We start from the raw sequence: 20,877 nt of genomic DNA, 5'->3' as shown, positions 1-20,877 counted from the left end.
GTGTGAAATGCATTTTAATTAAATGTGCACAGCAAACGTGGCACAAGAAGAGGTTATTTGCTTGCACTTCCTGCCAAAAAGCCTGCGGTCGCAATGCAGAGATCCTTTGACAATTTCCCACATTGAATTTGATTGTTCACGGAGAGATGCAATAAATTAACTTTACTTCATGTATCTACAATAAAATTATGTGCGATTTATCGTTCAATATGGGAGATTATTTGAGTTTTCAACCACATGCAATTTCAATAGCCTCTTGTTATAGTCCCATATGCTTGGGCGAAATTGCCAGAATATCTGATTCTGTAACCACTGCAGAATGCTCCTTTTCTCTTAGCAAATGTGACTCTTCTATGGGTAAAGTTGAGAGTGATATCTCGATAGAGTGGAATTTATATCGCCACATTAATACATATCGAACGTATAGAATGTCTTGGGAGAGGAGTTTGTGGAATTTGAAATTTTATTTTTAGAATTATTGCCATTCGAAGGGCTTTTTGCTGGAAAATTTGTGGGAAACCACATATAGAGATAAACTTTCTGCAGACAATCAATTGCACGGAATAGAGGAAATCTTCTCCTCTCCACCTTCACAAAAAGTTTTGCCACCCAACTTTTGAGAGAACATTGAATTGAATATACTCTACAAGAGTCATTCATTTGTGGAGCGACACAAAATCCTTTAGAACATGTCTCTTGAGAAGTGTTAACATTTTGGGATTTATTGAGAAAGCGATAAACAACTTTTTCATCACACACTCACAATTTATTATATGTGATTTTGTCAGAAAATAAATGAGTGGAAAGTAATAAATTTCTCTCATCGAAATCCTTGTAGATACTTTAGAACATTATATAAAATGATATTTAACGATTGGCTCTGTATTGAGCAATACAGAGAGAAGTAGGATTTGTACAGAATGAGATTTACTGTAATTTTCATATATGAATTGAAAATTTCACAGATTTCTCTCCTCAATTCAGTGGAAAATCGATTCAGATTGAGCGTAAATAAGAATTTATGCTGAAGAGATATTTCAATTATATTAGCATATTTTGCACGGGAAAAATCACTCATATTGCGAATCTTCCCCTATAATATATATGAATTATTCAATCAAGCCTGTCTCGAGTGTTGTGCAGATGAAACGGGAATTCCCCTCATTGAAGGGCCTCCATGAGTACTGGTTACAACTGGTAACATGATTTCTTTCGTGAAATGATGCAATAAAAATTAATTACGCATTTTTTTGTGGTTATGTCATAAAAGTAGTGAGTAATGGTTTGCTATTGAATTTATTTGTGTCAAGAGTCCTCAAGTGAGCTAAAGTTGAAATTAAGCCATAAAGTTAATTTCAGTCGGAACATATCGGCCACTAACTGACTCGTGCCTGCGGTGAAAGCTTCCGAATGGGACGAGCGATAAAAGTGGAAATTGGGCATGGTAAAAAATGTAACCTCTGGCTGAGCTTTACACTCAGTTGCCCTGACTTGTGAACATTGTATACAGTCTCGAGAGCGACATTCTGTCAGCTCTGCTGGGGCGGGGAAATTACCTGGACGAAGGGTGGAATTGTTCAAGTTGTGAATGCGTGGGGAGAGACGTGATTTTTGTAGTGTGCGAGATTTAGATTTCACTGACACGATGACGTCCGAAATGTGAGACAACGATGAATGCAAGAATGAAAGTAGGTCCACAGCGTCGGGTCACGCTATGATGGAATAAGTCAGTGTAGCGGTTATGTATCTGGGTGGCGTGGAATTATAATGAAAATGTATAATAGTAGTTGTCCGAGAGGATCTGAAACACACACACACTGAACGAATAACTAGCTGATATTATATGAACAAGGTGACATAGTCCGAATGTTTTAGACAATTTATGCTCCGAATATTTTAAGATTATCCCGATTTGTTTCACAAATCAACGGTGTAATTGAGTTTTTCAGGGAATTCTTCCAGATAAATTCGATCTCTGTTGTTCTTGCTGAGTCCTTTTATATCTTAATTGCACCTAGAAGGGCCACCGTTGTGTGCTAAAATTTATTTAAAGGTATCTCTACTCGAAGGATGGGCTTGTTTTCATTTCCCCATGTGATCTGTGCTAGGTATTATCGCTTGTTATATCTACCGAACCCTTATATGGGTCTCATGCATGCCTAAATTCTTCACCTTTGGGGGTGGCGCCTCGGGGGTGGGCCGGGGCAAAGGTGTCGGAGTCATCCCTTGGTTGGATGTCGACTTATGAATGTGGCGTATATAGCTATCACATTTTTTCACGATCCAGATTATCGCATGTTTACGTAATGTGAAATATTCAAGAGGTTGTTACTTGTGACATCGAGGTGTAGCCATTAGTTTTTCCCCAGTTGATCTGCGACGGAGAAGCACTTCAGCCACTCCACACAATCATTACCATGTGGTTTGGAGCCTAATGCCGTGGCTTTGATATTAGGTATTATTTGTGACTCGCACGGCTGTTATGTAAATCTGGTGGTTTGCGTGCCGAGAAGCCAAATACACACACACACACAGGCAAGCGAGACTTGATGGGGCCAAAGTTCACGAAAAAGAGATAATTCATTTAATTCAAAGGGCGTTTGCTGAGAACCATTTATTGGTTACTTTATAAATTGCTTCTTGCAAGACGTATTGATTTTATGTTACGATGTGAGACACACCAGAATGCACATCATATTTCATATCTGTCATGTTTTCTCGATATTTGACATCTTTCTCGGCCATATGCAGGCCTTCGGAGCTTTTTTTTGTCCTGTTGCGACAGAATTTCTCCATCGTGAGTCTTTCCCACGAGGATTCATCTTGACTGACATCGACATGTAAAGTCTTAAGCTGCAATGTAGCTTTCATAAGCTGCTTGTAGGACGGAAAATTCTACAGTGAATGTCTTTTGTTGCTTTGCACACGACGTCGAGGGAAAAAGGACGATATAGAATTTCACAGCAGATTGCGAATTGTCATTGATTAATGGATGTTTTTCTCATTAGCATATCGAGTTGATAAATTTAATTAAGTTTGATTAGATTGGGATATCTTTATTGTTTTGTATGTATCTAACATAAATACTGTGAAGGTTTCTCTGAAGATATTGAGGCCAACGGAATGAAAGCGTCGTATCTTTTCAGCTGACTGAGCAGAAGAGTACTTATCAACTACTTTTCCCCAGGAAGTATACCTTGGCTGGGTTGAAGTGCGCACAAAGGGTGAAAAAGTGCGTGGGAGTCATTAATTAAAAAAAAAGTAAATCGCCTTCAGTTGTTGGCGTAGAGTAGGTGAGATAGTCACCTAAATTGGGGAGCGGCGGTATCGCATACGTCTGTAATAAAATAAAGCGAACTCATTATGAAGGTCTTGTCGTCTTATTGCCAACCATTAATTTTGATCCAGGTCGTCGTATCGGTTTCTTCACGGCTTCACGTCCAATATAAATTAAAATTAGAAAATAGGACTGAAGTGAAAAGGACTCTTTCTTCTATCTTTTCCTCTTTTTTTGCCCACACCTTTCACTTTGTAGCATACAAAAAGCTAATGGATCTACCCCGTGGCCATACCATAAATAACTCCAATGTAATTCGTACCTGCTGTTTATCAATTAATAATCACCGTGGAGAAATTAATTATCAACTAAACACTCTACTTGACATACTGTAAGCTTATTTTCAACATAAATTTGCTCGACGGATTACGTGACGGGAGCAGAGAGGCACATGAAATTGACAATGCAGTTGTGAAATTTCTCCAACTGCTATGGTGGTCGGTCAAACAATCTGATAATCGACTTTAATGTTCACTCGTACTCCTCTGTTTTAATCTGTGGGAGTGACTTTTTCAATATTTCTCCCAAAGCCCCACATGTTGGCCGTGTGCTTTCGATTCACCCCCATCCACTCCGTGTCTTCTTGTGAACACTGAGCACGCACAAGGGGTAGCCATATAGTAAAATAGTATTAAGGGGTCGTAACACCCATTATGATTATGCAAAAGGAAATTCAAAGAGAGAATATATTGTGTTACGTAACCGATCACTTATCCACTTTCAACTTATTTGTACGTACATGACTTGTGTAAGATAATGCACACCGCACCGTGATGGGGAAGAGAATGGATTGACAGACAAACAACCTTGTTTTCCATTAGAAAGCATTTTGCAATGGCACCATTTCTTATTATATCAATTTTGCTTTACTGTCTGATTTGTGTCATTTGTCTTGGACACTCTTGAGCTCTGCAATTAATCGATCGAGAATTAGTTCGGATAGTGCATTTTAATTGAAAATGTCAGTGTAATTGGAAGAGGTGGATGGATGTTAAGAGGAGATTCCAAGACTGATCGTGACTGTTAACTTCGTGCATTATTAATGTCCTTTCGCAAAATAGCTGCATTTTCAACAATGACAATTTAATGGAATACTCTCGACATTTTCAGTATATTTTCCCACTAATAGCTTGTATACATGAAAATGCACTCGCATCCTTTTGGCGCCAGGATTCTCAATGCGCGGTTGTTCGGTATAAATTGCACAATTTTATTGTATTTACTAATTCAACGGCATTATTGTGTTGTTCTTCTATCTTAGCAATGATTAACTCTATATATTTTTTGTGTATACTGTAAAATAGAAATTTGAAGAATAGTGCTGAAATTACAAAAAATTTCATGACAATTCGCTCACTCCTTTCTCTCTTTGGCGAAGAAAGCAATTTAATTCCAGAACTCAGTTGATTTTTTTACATTGTTTGGCGTGTCGCCAATGCAGTTGATGATGATATTGAGAAGACATGGCAAAAAATCTGTGAACACTGCAATCTGAAATGCAAACTCTGGGGGGAAAAAATGGCGATGAAGTTCACACGAAATATTGCCAATTTTGAACTTCATTATGAAATCCCTTAACGTTCTTTCTGAATGAAATATTATACTTAAAAACGTGGCCGTGGAGAAATCATTTCGAGAAATTATGTTGTAGTGTTGGTGGAATGTTTGAAGTCAGATTTGTGTGATTTATCTAAGATTTCTGGCAAACATGGAATTGTTGTTTGTGCAATCGCCACGACATTAATTATCTGAGAGATTAAGCATGTAGTGTTGTGTTTGTATACACGAAATACATACAATTATTTTTTTCCACCAAATTCCTGCCACTGAAAGCAACTTCAGACTTCGCTCTAGTCTACACAATTTAGCGAAATAGTTTGTGTCTGTTTCAGGAACTGTATGGAATTTGAAATTAAATACGTTATCGCTTGAATGCTGGGGACAATGAGAGAGATTCAAGTTGTCTTGCGATGTCACAGAATGTTGTGGATGCTGAAAGGCAAGGAATCTTATCTCTTTTGATACTCTCATGTCTCGCTGTCTTGTTTAGCATTGTATTTTCTCATAGGAATGGATCTTGAACATTTTTCGGTGGATCATGTGGGTTTTCACACGACCCAAATCATATTTGGACATGTTCTCAAATTGATTTCTGACTTTAGGATTTCTCCTTCAGCCGCTTCTCTCGTGAAATATTCATCACACTTCTGGCAAATTGTGAGGAATCTCACAATCTCTTGAGATTTGAAATGAATATGTAATTATGAGATTTTCCCTAGTGTTTAACTCCTTTTTTTCTTTGTGTGAGAAACTTCTCACTGACAATTTTGAGAATAATATTGTGCAAAAAAAGGGGTGAAGAAGTTTCGTAACTTTTAATACTCATTATAGCCTAATGAGTTCTCTTTTGTTTCTTCCTGTCCACTTAATTATTCAATGAGAATTTTAGCACAGAAACATCATGAAAAGTGAAGTTTTTATTCTCCTCATAATAACCATCCTTGTTGAGTCCATTACAGAATGCAGAGAATTTTCTTCACAATCTGCAGACATGCTTGAATTGATTTATTTAGCATCACCGCGCATACAAATTTACTGAAAGCGCAAATTATGTACAACCTTCAAGGATATTAAATTCAATAAGCAGCACCTTCATTTCACAACATGACAGATAACTGAAACGCTATGAATCTCCTCATGTCATACTTATGTATTGAAAAGAGAGAATCTTGAGAACTTATGTGCGATATTTTCACGTTCACTTGAACCAGAATCATCAACTATTCTATTTACCAAGTATATGTGTTGTAACTTGATTTGATTAGAAGAAGATTGAATGCGAGGAGCTTTCAAGTGTGGAACTATGCATTTAGTGCTTAATTTGCTTGAGGAAATATACATATTTGAAGATAGATGGACGTCTTTACCGCATAGTTCCAGTTGCAAACCGCATGAGAAGAGTGACGCTGAGATAAAATATTGCAGCACTCTTTCACTTTGTTATCTCTTAGCGATTTAAGTGCTTTATTTCTGCCACTCACTGACGTAGATAAACTTAACTTAATGAGAAATGCTGGACATAAAATAAATGAAATTCGCGTTATTAATCTTTTCTTAAACATGGAAAAGTCTATCCCAATAAAGGATTCATTAGATATGCTTCAAAGTTCGACAAAATGGATGCACATGGATTGTTGGTGACGCATTAAATTGTGTTATTCACACTGTCACTTGGTAGTGAAGTTGGGTTGCTAATTAGTCAAAATGATATGAAAGCAATCCTGAATCTATTTTCCTTCTCATCAAGTTTTATGTCCATGGCGAAGAAATAGTATGAATAAGTTGATTTATAGGTTTGTTTTTCCCACTTTCACCCCTGAATAGTCAATTATACTGCATTGTAGACTTGTATCGAATTTAGATGTTACAGAAGAGCGCCAAGTGAGATGTGGATAAAGTCTGTCTGGAGGCAAAATAAGCTGCAAATTCAATGTATAGAAGCCGTCTTTGCTCATCAGTGTAACTCACCCTCTAGCCAAGAACTCCTATTCTTATTCCAATAATGATAAATAAACTTCCCTCTCTTATATCACGCCATTGACAGTGCAAATGTGTCCGAATTTGTACCGTCTTCTAGTCGAAGGCCTAACAAAGTTGTGAGTCATGAAAAGAATCATATAAATTTTATTCCATTTGCGCGTGGATGAGTGTGTCCTAAAGTGCTCTCTCTCTATATATATACAAAGAAGACTTTCATATCGCGCCTCTTGTATTTATTTCTTTTTATTTTCATCCTATCCTGGGGTATATTTTCTCCCGCAGTCAATTGAATATTTAATTTGGTGGCTGTGAATCCCTAAATATATCCCTTTGAGCGCTCTTTTCTTTCCCACATTCACCAAGGCGAATACCATTGTGAAAATGATCTCGAGGGAATATTAACACAAAAGCTCTCCTTGGGCGTATTCCACCCCACCGTGTACATATATGCTGATAAAATTCACCCATTTCAGGCCGACAAACAAGCCCGAAAATTCCATCACGATGATGGAATTATTCGGGAGTTATTAGACATCTGTCTCTCCATCATCCTAATCGCTCGATTGGAATTTCTATGTTGCCTTCTGTGACAAGTAATGAAGTATAGATCAGCATATTCGTATACTTGTTATTAAATATGTAGAGATGCTGTCATTACAGTATTTTCACTCTCTCTCTCTCTCTCTCTCTGTCACCCGCAATGACAGTATTGTATAAATTTTCATGCACAGAGTCAAAATCACGATCGACAGCGTCACAGTTTCTGTCTTGGGATAGATTCTGAAATTTCGTACAATCTCATATTCTGTATTTTATTCATATTTTTGACGTGTGTTTCGTATGGATGGAAAAAGGGAATTATCCATCTCTTCGAAAATCAATGTTTGGGCGGACAGAAAGAGGAGGAAATAAGTGAAATCTACATTCGAAGCAAATTTCTCCGTCAATTTCCTATCATTTTGTAACTGTGCTATTTTTGCTGAAAATTCACCTTGACGAATATAATTGGTATATAAGGGAGAAAGGTGAGCGGTTGGGAAAAAAAGAGAGAGATACAACACCAGATAATACAAAATTGATGTGAGATAGAACGTGAAATATTTTTAAGCGGCAACCGCTAATTAAATTCACGGCTGCTCTGTTCATTTTTTTCAAACATATTTTTTATGTCGACATATATATGACAAAAATCAACATAAAATTATTCATGGAGAATGTATAAAATGTGTCCATATTGCATGAGATGAATTAAAAAACTTTTTCCACCACTGATTTCAATTTTAGATTCAAATTTATATTCTATACTTACACTTTGGGTCTTGAGTTATGTGCAAATTTATTTTCGCTATCAGCTGTCCAATTTGTGGGGAGTTTTTCTCTCTGCTGTTGATTACTTTTATTCACCCTTGATTTTCTCTGCCACCCCAATAAATTTGTTATTAGATGGTGGTTTTTTTTTCTTTCTCTCTCCTTTACAGTTTTCCACTATTATTGACTGTCAGTGAAATCACTTCTCGATATAATTGTTAATTATATACGCCACAATTGTGTGTGTAACAACGGCAATAATCAATTTTGTCATATATAACCTATGGGGAGTATTTATCTTCGTATTATCTCACTTGAACTTTCGCCCAATGAAAGCAAACACGATGAAATTCACTTACACAACACTAATTAAATTATTAATCATTGAAAGAGAGAGAGAGAGAGAGGGAGAGAGAGAGAGAGAGTTGATATTAATTAATACACCGTTTAATAGTCTGATTAGATGATTTCGTGTAGATTTTACTTTATGGCAAGGAACACTATATATGCGCGGTGGAGAAAGAAAGAATAAATAATAAATCAATACATGTAACGAGTCATGATTGCTTGATAAATAAGGTGAATTATAATGGTACACAGGATTTAAGTGCTTAACTACCAGAAAGCGAACAACTCCGAGGGCGAGAATTTTACTATAATCGTTGGTTATTGTGTTTGTTAAGGTGAGGGAAAGTCACTTAATTATATCCATATGGTGATTTTGACTGGTGATTTGGGCTTTAAGCTCAACACTTGTCACACATCAAAGTCAGAATTAACGCAAAAAGGGCTTGACTTTCTGATTTTTAAAGATATACAGAAAAATTAAGTCTTTGCTAATATTAGCCTTCGCAACTGTGCACAGACACACAGACAATTTAGGCAGTGCGATTTCAATAATAATGAGACATTGAAGGAAGTTTGGCACTCCTTTTCCTCCGGCTGAGGAGGCGCAGAAAAAAAGTCTTCCATCAGATATGATAGATTGTGTCCTTCTTGGCTTCTTTGTTTCGACTTGGTGTCCTTGCACAGTGTTCAGTGCGGAGGAAACGATTGTGAAGCGATAAATCAAATTACTGAATAAATATCTTGGACAAGTGGATCCCGGGGACGAGGAAGTTGTCGCTAAAGTAGCAAACAATGTCTGACATGGAAATAAATCGATATGGCAAAAAATTGATGTCTCAAGCGAAAACATGAAATTTTCTCATATTTGACATAGATTTGGGATTGTCAGCTCAACATGGGAGGGCAAAATGGCAGTGATGACTGTGTGTGTGTGTGTGTGTGTGTGTGTGTGTCTGGCCAACTTCCGGAATTGGCGATTGAGGCAGACTTTCCTCGACAGCGGCACTCTTATGTAAGATAGCCGGCGGATGGAGGTGGGCGAAGAGGAGGAAATCATGGATGTACACATATTTGAGTAGATTGATTTTTACACGCGAAGTCAAGTGGAAACGAGGAAAATGTTCAATTTGATATCGCAATTGGATAAGACTTGTCGGATCCAGAGATTCAAAAATTTCATTTCGTGAAGCACCCAAAATTTGCATGCCTATGAAATGAATGTGTTCCGCCTTTTTTCGCCCTCAACTTCCTCACATATATTTTCTAATTTGAATTCTTGAAAATGTTTTGGAGTACAATTTTCATTCATTTCCTCTGGCTCAGAAGTAAGAACTTCGAAAGCACCATTTTTACGGTTAATCTGTGAATATGGATATTATGAATAGTGACTTCAATATAGTTCTGACACAGGATAAAGCGAGAGGGTTTTTTTTCCCTTTTTCTCGGAACAAGAAATAAATGCACTTCAGCCCCGCTCGCTATGTTGTCAAGCATTTTTCCAGGATTTTCTTCTCATCTCTGACGATAGGAATTTGTGTTTGTCATTCATATTGTAGGAAATTTGAAATGAAATTTTTCATATCATTGCCATATGTGCGGGGGAAATTGAATGAATCGATTTAGATCAATATTGAATATAGTGTATGCATGCTCCAGCTTTTATATTGAGATGAACATATGAAATTCCTAAAACGGATATACAGACATGGATTTTTGTGGTATTCATAATTTATCTCAAATGGATGCAAAACAAAAGTATTGCAAATTAACTATATTCTTACGGGAAATAAACTGTTTTATTAGAGCAGAATTAAAAAAAAGTGGTATTGCTGAAAATTTAGTGAGTGAAATTGAAACGCAGAGTATTTTTTATGCAGTTGAGGAAATACTTGGATATAAATCGAAATTGTTGATTGGCAATTGAATTGAATTTAATTATATTCATTGAATAATGTTGTCATTTAATTAATCATAGAATGCTCTCTGCGATTTCTAATATGAGCTGAAATTTATGTGATACTTCCGCACTTCACCACAAGAATCCGGACATGGAATTTAAAGTAGTATAACACAGTGACTTGAGGATATGTGAAAGAGGAAATTTATTAATATTTACATAGAAGTATGCACGATACTGGATTCGTTTTATTGCACTTCTTCATGACAACATGCGAATGGGGTCTTTTTTTTGTAGGACTCTTAACTTTGCTTGAAAGTGCAGAAAAATTTTATATACTCTGAGATTTATGAGACTTATGTGATGGAGAAGATGGGGTATATTTGGACATACGACTGAAGGAAAAACTCGACAGTTGAAAATAGTTTTGAACTATATATTGGCTGTAAATAAACAGTCTGTAAATTCAATGTTCCTCTTTCATCACTTAATAATTTCTACGGAATCCTGAAGAGGCAAAGAGATGGTCTTTTCGGTAAAGTGACTTAATTGAATCTTCAGATCAGTGTTCGAGACTGCCTGTGTCTCCTCTATCAATCTAACTCGATTTTCTCTTATTACACAGCGTTACACAGTCGTTTATTTTCAAGTGTCATCATGCTTGGCAATATCTGGCATTTGCAAAATTCTCTCTCACTCTCTAATGCTCTCCACTGGCACAAACGGCAAAGATATTCAATTTGAATGCAGTGATAGTAAAATATGTGTTCCGCAAAGAACGCCTTATTTTCCATCTCACTTAATCTCCACTTGAGAAGGGCGAATGGAAAAATTTCCACCGTACGGATGATTCATCGGGATTTTCTCGTGTGTTGTTTGTGTGGAAAATCCAGTGTGAAATTGCGAAAGAAAGAGAATATTTTCTGGAATGGCGCGTGAAACAAACCCTAAATGGCAGGTGGACTCCAATGCTAAAAGGGTGTATTGATTAATTAATTAAATTTTAACATCTGTCTGGTAACCAGAACCGAAGTAAATTGGCACAGAAAATTGATCCTGAGTGAGTGTGTGCCTTGTAATTAGCACACGGTGATCGCATATGCTCTTAATTGCTACGCAACAGATCACTTTGGCCCACAGCGAAGGTATAGTTTCAAATGTGTGTTTATTGGCATTTTAGACGTCTGTGTTTACGCTGTTTTAAAATTAAATATCTCTCTTGTAACAATAATGAAATTGGGTGTAATTTGGTCTCTCGGGCTTCTCTGAATTGTGAAAATATATATGAAGAAAAAATGGGAGCAAAGGGAGAAGTATATCTTTGTCGTTTCGGTGTAAAGTCGCACAATTTAATATATGAAGTTATATAGTGTGAGAAAAAAACATTCATGCTTCGAGAAGTACTTTTCCCTTCTTGCTTAATTTTTTTTTCTCTTCTCCTTGGAAAAGGACAGAGAGGACTAAAAAATATATGTCTTTTCTGCACTCGGAATTTTTCACTTTCTCCCTTCTGTGCTTTCTGTATGAATATTTATGAAATGTGAATTTGTATATGAGTGCCGCACCTCGGGCGCCAACTTATTCACCTTTTCCTCAATTTCTCTCTACAATTTCCCTACACATCATCACCATACGGCAGGAGATATTAAATATATGGTTCTGCACAAGTAAACACTCTTTCACTCTGGAAAACACCTAATGTTTCGTCTAAAGTTCCAACTCTTCTCGGCTGACAAATTATGGGGAAAACCGCGAATGTTGGGTGATTTCACGCCTTGTGAAATACACTCTATGTTGTTGGGTATTTGAAATATTTTGGCAAAAGCACGATTCACAGATCCATTCTGTGCCGCTTCTAAAATCCAACTGACTGTAACCGGTGTGAAATGCTCTGTAAATTCCCCGATGCCTGTGAGGAAGGGAGACAGAGTCTGGGAAAGTGGAATCCGTGGACTGTATTGGTGGCAGGAAAAGGAGAAGGACGAGTATAGTGTGCCGGGGAGGGTTGAAAAGCGCCACGAGAAGAGTCAAGTGGTATTTAATTACATTGAGACATTTTGTATTGATGATGCGCGCTATTGGTGCTGGCATTAATTATCCTAATGGATCTCACGATGGTCTAATTAATGCTGAAATCTTGGAAAAATAACTCACCTGACAGTGCTGGTTGTGGCGCGATAAAGGATAAACGCGAGAAGGACGACTATATGTGATGGGAGAGCGTGACTGACAGAGAGAGAGAAAGAGTGTGCGAAGAAGGCCCACAGAGGAGCTTTTTCTTACACAACTCACTCTGGCGGGGACGAAACGTGCATTTCACTTTTTCTACTGTCCCACCCCTGCCCGCTTCCTTGTGCCAGGCCGTATACGTCTTGTAAAGGGGTTTCGTGTCCTAGGCTAATGGAACTCGTGTTGATCGATGACGGCGATGAGTTGTGTGCAAGCACCATCAGTAGTCTCACTATAAATTAAATATTCTCTGCAGAGGCGACATTTTCCGGCATATGGCCTGGCGCTTTCTCACTTAAAATGAGAAGGAGAGCAAAAAGAAAAACACCTCACCGTTGATGCCGTCGTTAGTGTACAGAGATGACACTTCATAATCGCCATAACAAGGCGCGCTTCTCATCTTAATTTTGATAAATTACAGTGGTCGTCGTGAAACTTTTTCACCCAAGCACATCACTCTCTGTTCCCTGTATTGACTCCTAATCAATATTAATTATTTTTAATTGCTGCCCGTGCGAATTTCTTTTTCCCTCTTTTTGCACCACGACCGAAAAGTCATTGCCGGATTTCGCGCGCGAGAGTAATTGCTAAACTACCCGGCAACTCTACTGGCTAATTGAGAGTTCGTTCTAATCTCCAATTTGCAGCACAATCTTCTCCCCAACGTTAAACTCTGACTCGGTGAAATTGGAGATTCAGACGAGGAGTTTAAAGTTTTAAACTCGCCATCGTGCTCGGTGACGATGACGAGGACAAGATGCGAATAAAATTACATTTTAGAGAAGCAAACCATCTTTTTTCCACGAGTGCTGCGATGTGATTATATCGAGTGAAGCACTTTCTTTCTATTTAATCATACTTCTTTCTGAAGATGTGTCACCACAATTTACAAACGTTTATTTTACATTGGAATACACAATTTAATTAAAAGTTTATTAATATCTGGTCACTCAATTTATGCATAATTCATCTCATTTTGTCTGACCTCTAGAGTTGTAATTTGTTTACAAAGTAAAATCCCATCTGAAAAGTTTGCAGCGAAGTGAATTGTGTGGACAGAAAGCAAGGCAGAAATATGATCTTATTGCGGGGAGAGAAGTGGAAAGAAAGTTTCAGTTTCATCACCCATAAATTCGTGTCATTGGGTTGACACAGTTGAGCGTTCAACTCAAGTTGATTAGAATTGTGAGCTTGGCTGGTCTGAATGATCCGAAGAAATGGGGAAGGGAGAGGAATATCACTTCCTCTTTTGCCTGTCCGCCAGTAATCCTATTTAGTTTGGAAATATGGATTATTTTGGTATCATTGAATGCCTAAAACGACAATAAATAACGTGTTTTTCCATTTCATGGGCTCGGCATTAAATGTAAAAGACAGTTATTTAAATGGGTATGTTCGTTTTTATATGAAAAATTCCTTCTTTTGCCTTTATAGGTCAATAAAAATAATGGAATTTTCTTTTATACGTGGGGGTGCAGACTTGATGGAGAATGAATTTTTAGCATGCCATTTCTTTGATCTCAATTGTGAATTTTTTTTCGCTGAATACACGAATGCGAGGGAAGGGGGTTTATTTACGCAAGACATGTTACGCTGAGCACGATGAAGTAAGTCAGAAATGAAATGCTATGTATTGCATTGATTTGTGTAGTATTTGTGGCATTTTTTGTGGACGTACAGTGGGGACGCCGGGTTGTCATTTGTGAGTAGATTAAAAGAGGGAGTGGAAGTGAATGAAAAACACTTTTATTGCTACATAGATTTGTGTATTCAGAGCATGAATGACATGGTCTGTATAGCAATGATTAGCATTTTCCTTTTTACTCACGCTTTTCCAATGAATTTTCACTCATGTGGCCCAAGGGAATTATCAGTGTTTCCACCACAAATTGTACCCTAGAGGACTTGTGGGTGAAAAGACCAAATGATAAAAATCCGTGGACGTGAATTTCTTGTTATGTGTGAATGTTGCGGGTGTCCTTGCTTACGGAACACAACAGCTGCTGTGATAGAGTTGAGAAGAGGATGCTTGGGAAAATGGTAAACATCATCCTTGTTATGTTGTTTAGCATGCTTTTTTCTGCGGAAGAAAGTTTTGCAATCTTAACGAGTTTTATAAAACATCATGATAGTTGTTGAATTTTTTCACATTTGTTGTACTCTCATAAATATGCACATCCACGTGAAAGTTGTGCAGTTGCGGTAAAAAGGCATAAATCATAAAATTGATAGGGTAAAGTTTTCAGTCTGTGAATCACTGATGTCACAAGTGCTGTGCGCTTATCGTGACATACCTTCCCCTCATGCACACCGCAATATTCTCATGTCACGTTCATCGGACTATTCTGGCAGCGCCTCAGCATTGACTACATTGGGCTTAAATTATATTTATTCAGCAGTACATTATCCCTAACCTGTCCCACTAGAGAATGTTCGTGCCGATGGATATCGTGTCTTATTTGCCATCATTCTCTACGATGAAATTTCTATGGAACAATACATATAACGGAAAATGTGTAATTCATGGGAAAAGGTGAGTTTCCTTGTGACATTCTTCGCTATGTTAGTCACAGACATGTTCTCTCTATCTCGCTCAACTCTCTGCTACCTTTCACCGCACTTTTCATGTTGCAACACAAGTGAAAACCACAGAGATTTAGTAGGAGGGAAAAAAATCACTAAAAGCTCTCTTGGATGTGGACATTTCTCTATTAGCAGAGCACTTTTCCCTCTTGTCTCAGTCGCATGCGACAACATCATCAATAGGGTTCTGCTCATGAGTAATCTGACAACGACGGGTGGATAGACTGTGTGGCTTTCCTTGCCTCGTGCTTCAAACATTGGCAACATAATGCCAGAGAAATGTGAATAGATGGATGTGAGGGGCTTCGTTTCCATAGAGATCTATCCCATCCCTCTGACGTCACACGACCCCGCATAATTATTATTACAACAAGTTAATACCCAGCGAAAATGTATTCACACTTTTTCCATCCGGCCGTCATCCTATGGAGACTGTGCGGGGCACGAGATGGGGCTCATCGAGATAAATGGTGTTCAGTTATGTGTCTTTTATTTTAGTTAGTGCCCACTTGAATGATATTTACTTCGATATTAATGATGAGAAACCTTCCACTGGGTGGAAAAGCTCTCCTTTTCGCTTTTGGCCTCATGAGCGACGAATACGGACACACCCCCGCTTCGAGTGAGCAAATTTCATGGTGTTTTTGTCTCGCCCACAAGTCACGAGGCCTCGGCAGGAAAGGCATATCGACGATGGAGGGAAGAAAAAAGCACCAACAATGCCACGATGAATGGCAATGGAGAATCAAACGGGAGGAAAAAATGTGTGGAGGGTGAAAAGTGTTTGGCGCCACTTTTGCTCCACACAAGACAACGACGCACAAGACGAGAGAACTCGAGAACAATCATATTTCATTTTGCAATCGTGCCCGTAACCACCCAGAACACGCATATCTTGTCACACCAGAAACTGATACTATCTCGCCCCCTTTCGCCCGCGACAATACAGGGGCTCAAGCGGGGCGGAAAAAAGCATGGGCCCCAGCTGATAGAGGGCATGTTGGGATGTAGAGTTGGAAATTTTCACGAAATTTATAACACTGCGACGAGCGAAAGAATGCATTTGCAAGAGGAGAAGCATGATTTTGCTTTTTAATATGAAGCTGAATATGTTGTTTACATGGATGATATAAACTTTAAGACATATTTTCATTGGGAGAAAACACGATGTCAAAAGTTTACGATTGACTATCGCTGTGATGTACAAGTCATAACTTTTGAGCACTTTAATGGTAAACACAACCACTTATTTTTCACAAAAATCCCATCAGTTTGGAATAATAGTAGTGAATTAAATCAAAGAGCAAAGTTATATTCTTCCGTGGTAAACTTAGTATGTGAACTTTCTCTGTTTTTCTGACATGTCCTTAAAGGCTAAAAGTGTGATAAATTTGGCTTGATGAGGAAGGTACTTGGAAACAGCGCAATTATTATTTTCTTGCTAGAGGGCAAGAAAAACCTAAATATTGTATTGTGAAAAAAAATTTCTTGGAAGGATGCTTCCTAAAGTATGGAATTGGATACTTTTCTTGGCTGTTTTGAAACAAATTTTTTTTCTCAATGAGAGCTCACAAAATTAGAACATCCAATACATCTCATAGAAACTCATTTTTCAGGTTATTTTCTGCAAGAAATAAATTTCATGCTAATTAGAATTTTAATTCTGCACTATACTTTTCAATGAATAGCAAATCTTCAGCATTTGTGAAAATGCGCTAACGTTATCTCATCAATTATGCATTCTTCTTGATATTATAATTTCTCATCTTCATGTAGATTTCACGTGAAATTCTTCATTATTCTAACTTACAACTTTCCTATGAAATTATTCTGTCTCCGCATTATTGATGGCAAATGAAGAATTTCAATATTTCCCTCCAAAGTTGAAATATTCACTGACTTTATTTTCAAGTTCTTCTGCTGCCAGACAGAAAAAAAATGTTCAGCTCCAGAGGTTGGTGTGTGAAAATGCTTCTGAGTGAGAATATCGAAATTCCAGCAAATGTCACTCATCCGGAAATCACATGGAACACAATCCCTTCGCATTGTTACTCTCCTGCGATTTTTCTTTCATTTCAATTTATTTTGTTTGCGTGATTTCAATCTTGACATATGAGCTCCAGTTATTTTTTTTGCTCGCCACCTTCTCAACCCCAACTAATAAAATCATCCTCAATTGTTCACACGGAACAGAGAGCGAGCGGGAGAGTGAGAGAGAAGAGAGTTTTGGGTGGATTTGCTTCGCACACTCTGCAACCCCTCGTGGCAGTGCCTTATGATACTCTCTTGAGGGATACTTAATCAATATCTCGACTTTTGAGAGTTTCTCCATGGCTGCGCTACCCTTTCTCGATGCCACGTTTTTCACCATCATCCCAATCTGCAACCTTTCCACCTTCTTCACTGAATCACACACATGGCAGATGGTGCTTGAAATGTGGCGCGGCGTGGGCGGTACAATGAGAGATGAAGTGATAAGACTTTTTGTAGCACTCAATTTCAGAGGGAATAAATTAGTTATACTTCTGTTCTGGATTCTCAGAGGAATTCTACTCGAGAGCGAGAGAGCAGCAAACGATTTATTTCCACTATATTTGCCACGCTGGATTTTCACATCTTATCTCTCATCCTCAGATTTAATTAGACGGTAAACTTTGCTTCTTGTCGAGCAAAGTTTGTTTATGCAAAATGTATGGAATAATTGAAGGCACCTACATATTCTGCTATTGGGAAAGGAGGAAAAAGGTTCAGTGCGACTCCCAGAGTGAGTTCATCACCTCCACAGTGATTCGCACAATCACTAGGCGATATTCTGTCCTCAATTGCAGATGGGACAGAAGAGGGTCTCGCATGTGTATTTAATAAAGTACGCAGACACAATTTAATTTACCCTCTATGGGCGCTTTGCGTGCGAAAGAGCATCAGCCTCAACCCCTTTAATCTGCAGGAGGATGTGTCAAGCCACGACATAAGGAGTATGTGTTGAGCTTTAACCGCGGCTCTAGTTATTTGCGAAAGCTCCAACTCTATTTACAAAAGCTCACATAGTGTATACATTATAAGCAGTTGTCTCAACTGTTTGTCTTCCTTTTTTGCTCTTCTACGCACGCCAAAAGATGCATGATATTTCGATGAGAGAGAGACGAAAACACGAGTGAGAATAGCGAAAAGCACACAAAGCTTGTGACTTTTTTTCCCCACTATAATAGCTAGAATACAAAGTTCCTGTGTCACATTGTGAACTGTGAAAAAAAAACCTTGAAGAGGTTTTAAAAGTTTGCGAAAAATATTGAAAAATAAATAGCCAAGAGCAGAGCTGAAGAAGCTTGCAAGTTGTTAGCCAACGATTACATGCTTTACGCCTTTTCGCTAGTTTCACTAAATACAAGAGTTGCCGAAGTTTGCTGGCGAAACTTCACAACTAAAATAGATACATGTATATATACGACACAATGGAAGTCCTCAACTAGTAATACATAATAAATTTGCCTTGCTCGAGCATAAATAAGAAGGCAAAAAAATCATAACTGCGAAGTGTACAATGGCATGAAAGAGTGTGGATGAAACAACAATGCGAAATTGGTATTCGAGTATTATATATAATTCTTCTCACTATATAACACTAGAGAGAGAGAGAATAATAAAGTTTTCTCCTTGTATTCAACTTTCAGAATAATTGCTGAAACTTCAAAAACAATCTTTGTGTTTTTTTATTCACTCTTTTTGCTCTTCAATCTCGTTCTTGTGCTTTCGAAGAAGTTGTTTTTGAATGATAAAATTGCTCCTAAATCCTTACTGGTTTAGTGAGTTCAAACTTGATGAAATTGTGACTATTTATCGATTTTCACTATGATTCAATTTCCTCACAAAATATATGAAATGGAAAGTCCAGAAATGAGAAAAGCATTGGAAAAACTTTTATTGCTCCAAATTGAATTGCTGCGAGGATGAAATGTTCAATTTTGTGACGAACAATTCAAACCTGACACATTTCATAGTTTTATGGACAAATCTTAAATTTGTTACCAAGGGTGGATTTGAGGAGTTAAAAATAGAATTCACTGTCAGAAGAGAGAAAACCAAAAGTTTTCCGATGGATTTAGAGAGATATTCTTTCGTCAGCATCAAAGCTCTTTTTTGTTTGCAAGCAATCGAGCATGTTGCAAAGGCTCTCAAGGTTTAACGTATACTTTTTTTTTGCTTTAGCCATTCTTTCCTACAGTCGTACTTTATGCGTGCAGAACACTTAAAAGTTTTCCGCACAAGCAACCCAAGAGAAATTACGATTATGTCGAGAGACACAGCAGGACCTTTTCTCTTCTTTCCTTCTCCCTTTTTGTTGTTGTACACCTCCATCATTTTTCTCTGTGTGGATATTTTAACACATTCGCCGGTAGTTTTCCTTCAGGGCAGAAATTGTGTTTTTGTCTGTTTTGTGTGTGTGTACGCGCAAATTTATGCTGGAGAGTGTCCCGAATTCCGTCTGAGGGCACTTTTGCTCTCACAGTAAAATGTGCACTTGGCATTACCTCACGTTTGCAAAGGTATACTATTTGTTTCACAGTACTTTCCACGATGCCCAGTCAAGTTGCTATGTGTCTAATAATAAATTTTCAGGTAGCACAGTATTTACCGTCAATTCCACATTGCCTCTCTGTGTACATCTGGATGGGGCATAATGTTTTCCCTGGCTGTTTGTAAATGTAGAAATTTTATTCGTGTGTTTGGCATGAAAGCCGCCTCGCACAGCCCAAGATGTGGGCCACTTCAAAGGCAGATTGTGGGGAATCGAGGTGTTACTGAGGGCTTCATTTGCTACACTATAAAGTGGAATTAGTCCAAATTTAATTATATATGACACACACACACACACATACTGTGTAATTCATCCCCACTGCCGGGGATTTCCCTTTATATTGCTCAAGGCTTCACAGCGCCCCTCACATTGGGTGTTTTGGCATCAGCTCAACCACACAAGTCCAGCAAAAGATTTGTAATGTTCCATATTTTTTCTGGCAGATTCATTGTGCATGCATGAGAGGCGATAAGATTGGAAAAGCTAAGTATCCTTGATCCATCTGAATTGCAGATGAATGGTGCCACATACAGAGCGGAGACGAAAATATCAGCTGGTGGCGTTGGGCGAAACTTGGCGGAGGCCATCAGTAAGCTCCATGGGACAGCGCGCTTCATTTCGGCCGTGGGCGCGGATCAAAATGGTGCATTTATCCGCAGTCTTATGCCGAAAATATGCACAACAGACGCTCTAATTGCCGATCGCGCTCATCCCACGGCCACTTGTGCCGTTGTCCTGGATTCGGCTGGCGATTGCAAAATCGTGGTGGGCGATATGCAAATTCACTCCTCCATCACGCCGGATTTGGTGAGTGATACACTTTCGACAGAGGGAACATCCCCTGTCGAGGTGCAGACAAAAGGGGTTCACTTTTATAGGCAATGCTCGCTGAAGCAGTCATTTCATTTGATGCCTCTCTCTCCTTTGTATAAGCAAATTTACTCTACTTAACACCAAGCATTTTGGCTTATTGGTACTCACTCTCGCTCTTTAAAACGCAAAAAGAATAGTCATGGCGAAAGATAAATTGTCTATGCTATTAAGAGAACATTGATTTGA

At 38.2% G+C, this 20,877-nt stretch overlaps 2 protein-coding genes across 11 annotated transcripts in view; one reads left to right on the top strand and one right to left on the bottom strand.

Moving 5' to 3' along the window:
* The window catches only part of LOC132265076 (uncharacterized), a 40,092-nt gene extending 27,833 nt beyond the window's left edge, over positions 1 to 12,259 (bottom strand). For 2 of the 10 annotated variants that reach the window (XM_059765534.1, XM_059765544.1), the window contains exons 1-2: positions 12,017 to 12,259; positions 8,187 to 8,550 (exon numbers count right to left, since the gene is read on the bottom strand). The gene's annotated coding sequence lies outside the window, so the exon portion shown is untranslated. Of the gene's footprint in view, positions 1 to 8,186; positions 8,551 to 11,995 lie in introns of all 10 variants that reach the window. The other 8 variants (XM_059765536.1, XM_059765538.1, XM_059765539.1 and 5 more) reach the window with 8 other exon arrangements.
* LOC132265075 (uncharacterized) overlaps positions 1 to 20,877 on the top strand; it is a 61,787-nt gene that overhangs the window by 32,139 nt on the left and 8,771 nt on the right. Inside the window, exon 5 of the mRNA XM_059765533.1 lies at positions 20,332 to 20,625. Coding sequence (XP_059621516.1) covers positions 20,332 to 20,625 — 294 coding nt within the window. The remainder of the gene's footprint in view (positions 1 to 20,331; positions 20,626 to 20,877) is intronic.

The sequence above is a fragment of the Phlebotomus argentipes genome, unplaced genomic scaffold (genome assembly GCF_947086385.1).
Source record: "Phlebotomus argentipes unplaced genomic scaffold, Phlebotomus argentipes genome assembly contig_2, whole genome shotgun sequence".
In the NCBI taxonomy this organism is placed as follows: Eukaryota; Metazoa; Arthropoda; class Insecta; order Diptera; family Psychodidae; genus Phlebotomus; species Phlebotomus argentipes.
Note: the sequence above shows the minus strand (reverse complement) of the source record. Positions and strands in the feature narration are given on the sequence as shown.